Genomic DNA, 7,068 nt, shown 5'->3' on the forward strand with positions numbered 1-7,068 from the left:
AAACCTACAAAAACAATGACAGGGACTTGAAGAGGTTAAATTGCACATCTTGCTTACATCCAGCAGTTAAATACAGTATGAAAACCATACCGTTTTCCCTGCTCAGACCAAAGGTCACTCTTCATATTGTTTCCTTATCACAGAAAACTAATAAAGATGAAATCTGCATGTTGTCACCAGGTACACAGAGACTGTGTTCTCCAGAATTTCTCTCTTTTGTACCTTTTGACACAACCACTACCATTATGCTGAGATGTCCCGGTCCGGTCTCTAAGATGGGTCTAACGCTGCTGCTGCTGCTGCTGCTGCTGCTGCTGCTGCTGCTGCTGCTGCTGCTGCTGCCTCAGGGCACTGTGGGGATCACTTGTTAGAAAACTTTTCCAAAGCACTTCAAGTTTAGGCTTTGCAAATGATTAATCTGCAGAAAACTTGCTAGCGATCCACAGAGCACAAGTGGGCGCACAGACCCAGCTCTCCTTACTCTCAGCCACCGGCTTTTCATAGCTGAGAGGGTATGCAGGCCATCCCCGACACAACTTAGGGACGGGATCCCTTCTCCTGACATAACTCAGGGATGCGATCCATTTTCCTAACTGCTGCTGAGAGGTGCCAAGAGCTGGTGAGCACAGAGGAGCACAGGGGGCAGACCCCGACCATGCGCCTGCCGCCCCCACCAGCTGCTTTGCACAGCAAGTTGGGAAAGCAGAGAAACCCCGAGCTGCAAAAAAGGAGTCATGCGGAGTTTGAACATCTCTTCCAGCATTTTCCTCTGGCTAAAATAACTGCCAGCACTCCCATTGCTAATTAGAATTAATACTATCTTCTTCCTCCAACAGTAAAAACAAAATGTTCCCATCATGTCCCATCTGATAAGGCAGCAGAGCTCACCCAGCACGGCCTTGTAGGTGGGCTGCTCTCGGTAGAAGAGCTGGGCTCCTCGGGGAGGGGACCCCACACAGGCACTGCCACCCCTAAAACCCTGTGCCAAAGGAACGGGGTGCACCGAGACCAGGACATGGGTAACAGGTTTCATCTGGGCTCGGGATGACTGTGTCAGTTAACAAAACGGCCACCCCACTAAGGCAGATTAGCTCAAGGGGTTCAGAAAGCATTGTTTCTCCATGCCTGGCCTTGACCTCCCTGCTAGTTTCATCCCATGAGGACCAGCCTTGGATGGTGTAAGGAGCCGTGTGGCTGTCGCAGCCCACCCTGCCATGGGCAGTGCTTGCTCGCAGCCCCCCGGCAGGCCCCTGCACACCGACTCCTCTGCCTGTTTGCGATAATTAAATCTCCGCTCAAGCAAAGAGAGGGCCGGGTTAACAACGGCAGCAACCGCCTGCTGCCTGCAGCTCCCAGCTGTGCCTGCATTCACATCCTCTGCTCGGAAATACCCCCAGCCATCACCGCCGGGGTGGCGGTACGGGACTGCCTGTCCTGCCCATCACCACCCGGTGGCCAGCGGCATGGGCAGACCCACACCCAAACCAGAGCCCCGGGTGTCGGGAGCTGCTGCCAACCCCCCCTTAGCCCCCAACCCCCAAACTGGAGATGGGGAAAGCAGTCCCACTAGCAACATCAGGGCTGGACCCACCCCTAAATGGGGGGCACGAAGCCCCAGCCACCCCCAGGTGCTTGGGTGCCTCTGGGGAAGCAGCGTTGGTACCCAGGGTGCTCAGGTGCACCCCCAGGGCTGGGCAGTGGGGTGCAGAGGTGCACAACCCCCGGACCCCTGTGCACCTGCCGCTGAGTGCGTCCCCAGAGTCACACTGGGTTGTCACCGCTCCTGTTGTCACCTCTCCTGGCACTGTGGCCTCCAGCCACACACAGGAGGCACCGAAAAACCCTTGGGGCCATGCAGCGGCTGAACCTTCGATTAAAACAGACCGGGGGCGGGTGAGGGGGTTGAGGAGGGTTGAGGAGGGTAAGGTTCAACCAGCTGAGCCCACACATCCCCCAAGGGCTGGTCTGGCTCCTTCTACAGCCCCAGAGACCGGCACTGTACACACACCCCTGCAGAAACCTCCTCCTCTCCCCCCAAAAACACTCCCAAACCCCCACTCTCTGGAAGCCCACACCCAAGAACTTGCTCCTTTTAAAAAATAACAAACAACCCACTCCTGCAAAATCCCACTTGGAAAATCCTGCTCCCTCAAAATCTGGAACACTGTTTCCCTAAAAACACTCCCCAAACTCCACTTTCTAGAAAGGCACCCCCAGAGCTTGCTGCCTTAGAAAATGCCCATCCCTGAACCCCATTTCCCCAAAGCCACTGGCAAAATACCTGCTCCTCAAAAGCCATTGGCAAAAGCCCCACTCCTCAAAACCCACCCCAAAGCCCACTGGCAAAAATCCTGCTCCCCCAAAAAACAACTCCAAAACCCACTGGAAAAAATCCTGCTCCCCAAAACCTACTGGTAAATGTCCTGATCCCCAAAGTCCACTGGCAGAAATCCTAGTCCCCAAAACCTGCTGGCGAAAATCCCGCTCCCCAAAAGCCACTGGAAAAATTCCTGCTCCCCAAAGCCCACTGGCAGAAATCCTGCCCCCCCAACTGACTCCAAAACCCACTGGAAAAAATCCTGCTCCCCAAAAACCTACTGGTAAATGTTCTGCTCCTCAAAACCCACCCCAAAGCCCACTGGCAAAAATCCTGCTCCCCAAAACCCACTGACAAAAATCCTGCTCCCCCCAAAACCCAGGAGCAGAAATCCCGCTCCCCAAAACCCACTGGCAAGCATTCTGCTCCCCCCAACCCCCCCTCAACGCCCCCCGGCAACAGCCCCGCTCCCCACGGCCCCCCCCAGCGCCCACCCCCAGCCACCTCCCCATCGCCTCCCACCCCCCGCTCACGAAATCCCCCCCGCCCAGCCCCCCGCCCCCCAGCCCCGCTCCCCTCCCGGGCGCGGCGGGGCGGAGCGCAGCGCGGAGCGGCGGGCGGAGCGGGGCAGCGCGGAGCCTCCGCCGGCGCGGGGCAGCGCGGCACGGCGCGGGCAGGGCGCGGGCACGGCGGGGCTCGGCACGGCACGGCCCGGCCCGCCTGCATGCGGCGGCGGCGGCGGCGGGGCGGCCGGGCGGGATGAACGGCTCGGCGGCGGGCGGCGGCACGGCGGCGGCGGGGCTGCTGGCGGGCACCGGGAGCGCGGCGCTGGAGCTGGAGCGGGCGCTGCGCTGCTGCACCGCCGCCTCCGTGGTGACCGACGGCGGGGCGGCGGCGGCGGCGGCGGCGGACGAGCGGAGCCTGTACATCATGCGGGTGGTGCAGATCGCCGTCATGTGCGTCCTGGCCCTCACCGTCGTCTTCGGCATCTTCTTCCTCGGCTGCAACCTCCTCATCAAGTCCGAGGGGATGATCAACTTTCTGGTTAAGGACCGGCGGCCGTCCAAGGAGGTGGAGGCGGTGGTGGTGGGGCCCTACTGACGGCCGGGACCCCGCCGCCCCCCGCCCCGCCGCCGGGGGAAGCCGTCCGGCGCCCTCCGCCCCCGCGCTGCCTGCACGACGGCCGTCCCTCCTTCGGACAGACTGGGTGTCGGTTTGGTGCTTCGGGTTGGTGGTTTTTTTTATTTTTTTTTTTTTTCCCTCCGAACCCCGCGATCCCGGAGGCCGGTGAGGCGTGCGGGGGTGCCCGGCGTGTGCAGCTCCCCGCCGCCGCCCCGGAGCCGCCGTCCCGACCCGCGGGGTGCCCGAAGTAAAACGTGCTCTAATGGCAACAGGTCTGGGGCTTCTTACTCCGCTCGCGTTAATTCAGCGCCTCCCGCCTGCCGGTGCTGGGGTGCCGGGGCGGGGAGCGGGGAGGCGAATCCGCGGGGCTCAGGGTGAAGCAAACGCCCCGCGGACCGTCCGTGCAGGTTTTTGCCTTGTAACTGGGTTAAAACTTCTGGTTTAGACCGCTGTCCCAGCCCCCCTCCCCCGGCTGCAGGGTGAGCGCGGTACCCTCTCCCCTGCGCACGCCGGTACCCGACGGGATGCGCCTGGAGGGATGCGCCGGGTGGGTTGCGCCGGGTGGGGGGTGGGATGCGCCCGGGACCCCGCTCCTGCCCCGTGGGCTCCAGCTTTGGCCGGGGAAATAACCCAGGACACCCCGGTTGTATCTCCCTCTGTCCGAGTTTGACTGGAAAACCACTCTACCTACTTTTTATTAACCCAACTCCAACAGGTGACTCCTTACATTTAAGGCTGGGAGAAATTTATACTTGCACAGGAATTTATTTTATTTTTTTGTTCATCCATTTCCTCTGTAGGGATAACAAAGCATCTTTCTATGTGAGGTTTGTGTAGCTGTTTATCATATCCCCGGGGGCTTGCACTCATTGCTAGTGATAAATCAATATATCTACATCGGCTGTAGGAGCAGAACCGCAGAAACGCCTGCCAGGGACCACAGCAGTGGGATGGGGGCAAAAAGGCTAAAGCAACCTGCCTGTGAGCAAATCTCTCTCATGACACCCAAAATCCTGCAGTAAGACTGTTAATTGTCAGCATTTTTAATGCTGGTAAGAATCAGAAAGTTTCCCCGATCAGCCGTGCAGATTTCAGACTGCTTGGTTTACCCTCGGTTTGTCCTGAGTGGTGTGAAGATGGCCAAGGCACCGAGTCACTGTAGATAGATATCATTAGGAGACATTATCAGGAGATTCCATTGTGATAGACAAGATGAAACTCATTCACAAAACACACCTGAGCTAGAAGGGGGTGAAATAAAGCTGGAGTCTGACACAACCACCTGATTGCAGATAAACTTTTGGTAGAAAATAAGACAAAAATCAAGAGTGTCTCAATGTAGTCAGGTTCCCTCCGAGGAGCAGAAGTCTCAGCCATGTACTTGCTCATTTACAGCTACATTTAAGGGGAAGACAAAGATCTGCCTGTTCTCTGGGAAACAAGTGTGCCAGTGACTTTGTCATTACATCAAAATAAATGTTACGAAGCCACCTATCAACTGAAACACTGGTGACAAATTTAACCAAAACTCTCCCCCTTTCTTTACCCCTTAGAGCTGTAGAAGCATTAGATAAAGCAGAATTTGAAGATCATACAGTAAGAGGGGAAAGTCCTAATATAGATGTTTCAGTCATTACAAAGTATTTCCAACTTTTTAATTTGCTTCACTTCACGGTGTTGCAGATAACACAATCGTTCCCGTAATCTGAACTTGCAAGGAGTGTGCTGCATGTTTGAACACTTTTGAGAGCTGGATTCATTAGGCATTCTTTATTAATTATAGCAAACACTTGAAGTATAATACATTTTGATTAACCTTTGCCAGAAGCCACAGCTTTTTCCAACACCGTAAATCAGAGGCACAGCAAACTCCAGGTTCTGAAATAAAATTGTAAAATTCTCGGCCTCAGCCCAGGAGTGCACATGGCCTGATGCCTCTCACCTAAGGATCCCCCAGAAGGTGAGAGCCCCTGCCCTAATTAAGTTATTGGGACATTAATCCTTACAAAGATACCTCATTTTAGGCAGGGAAGAGTTGGGAAAAGGGTTTTTCCTGCTCACGGAGGTGCTCCTGATGCAGAGATGCTCGAACACATCCAGTCCATCAGCTTTACTCAGGCCTCTCTCCCTGCCTGTACTGTGGGGACTTTGGGGCTTGGCACAGAGAGTAGGAGACCTGGGATATTTATGATCCATCGGTGGGCAGGAGGGTGGCAGCATGGAGAAGAAGCACTTCTCAGACACCAGCAAAGGCTTTGGCACCCACCTCACCCCCGCGTTGCATGGGGTGGATGGAGGAACTCGCTTCCATTGGCACAGGGAGACATGCTTGAGCAGGTACCTCCTACCCCGGGGGTCTGGACACCTCCCTGCTTTATAAAGCCAGGTCCTCCTGCCCAGAGCATATGCTTGTCCCTTCTAGATGTGTGTGTAAAGCCACGACCTGCATGTTCGAGGCGCACGAACCTCCCGGTGACAGTAGCTTTTTCCAGTCATCACATGCATCATTTCAGGGATGTTTTTAGAAAAGCACCTGCTAGGAAAGCAGCAAGGAGAGTCTGTGGTGGCAACGAGTAAAGCTCCATCAGCTCCTAGAACACACTGGAAATGAAAGCACCCTTGCTGCAGTGCTGAGGTGTCAGAAAACGGTTGTGTTTGGGACAAAACCAGTGAGGGTACCCAAAGGAGGGCTCCACCACCTTGCAGCTGGCTTGGAGGTAGCACTAACAGCTGACTTGCTTCTTTGTACTTGTTCCTTCTTTATTCATCTTAAATGGTAAGTTATGTTCACTTGTACCACCAAAACTTGAGGGGCCTTTCACTTGATGTGCATTCCCCTTTCTCCGTCATGTTTCCATCCATAAAATTCCCAGAGGACCAGAAGACTATGAGTGACCTGGTAGACCTGACCAGCTCTCAGTCTTTGCTGTCAGATGTGAGCTCTTACAGGGGAAATTTCCAGTTTGTGAGGAAACTGTGCCCCTTGCCATGCTCAGTGGCTGCTGAGGGGGGTAGGACTTTGCAGCAGGACCTCTCCCAGCAGATTTCACACTGGGACTTCTCACCGCAGCCTCTCCATGGCTGTTTCGAAGAGAACGATTCTCAAAAGTCCCTACAGCCCCAACCAGAGCAAGCCCTTAACAGGGTGCTATTTGCAATGCTTCCTGAGTGCTAAAATAAAAAACCCCTCAGATCTCACTTTTCTTAAGTCAAGGTTGAAGTAGTCTCACCTTAGGCTGTCTGCATACCTAATTACTCCCTACAAATTAATAACATAGTAATTCTTGCCATGAATTAAAATAGCAGTGCCTACGCAGCAGAGCTTCAGGCCACAGACCTCAGCCCTCATGCTTAGCCTTGGCTTCCAGCGTGCAAAACACCGGAGCCAGAGCTCTTCTGGCATGAGTCCCCACCAAGGCTCGTCCCCGGCATGTCTCCATGACCTGCCAAATGGCACCCGATTTCTCTGCTGCTTCTCAGCTGACCTTGTCTTTCCCCCATTAGCCAGGAACGTGGGCTTGGGGACACGAGGTAACAGGTTTCACCCTTTCAGCTTAAAACACGTGCTAATACTCTGGAACAAAAACTGAAAGGCATCTTAGACGTTTCCCAAAAACCCACTGAAGTGC

At 55.1% G+C, this 7,068-nt stretch overlaps 1 protein-coding gene across 1 annotated transcript; it reads left to right on the forward strand.

Annotated features, from left to right (window-relative positions):
• The first annotated feature begins 3,071 nt into the window (after positions 1-3,071).
• On the forward strand, positions 3,072-3,707 carry RPRM (reprimo, TP53 dependent G2 arrest mediator homolog). Its single transcript, XM_040604560.1, has one exon. It carries the CDS (start codon positions 3,077-3,079, stop codon positions 3,416-3,418), a length of 342 nt encoding a protein of 113 aa, XP_040460494.1. The 5' UTR covers positions 3,072-3,076; the 3' UTR covers positions 3,419-3,707.
• Positions 3,708-7,068: the final 3,361 nt, after the last annotated feature.

The sequence above is a fragment of the Falco naumanni genome, chromosome 8 (assembly GCF_017639655.2).
Source record: "Falco naumanni isolate bFalNau1 chromosome 8, bFalNau1.pat, whole genome shotgun sequence".
NCBI lineage: Eukaryota > Metazoa > Chordata > Aves > Falconiformes > Falconidae > Falco > Falco naumanni.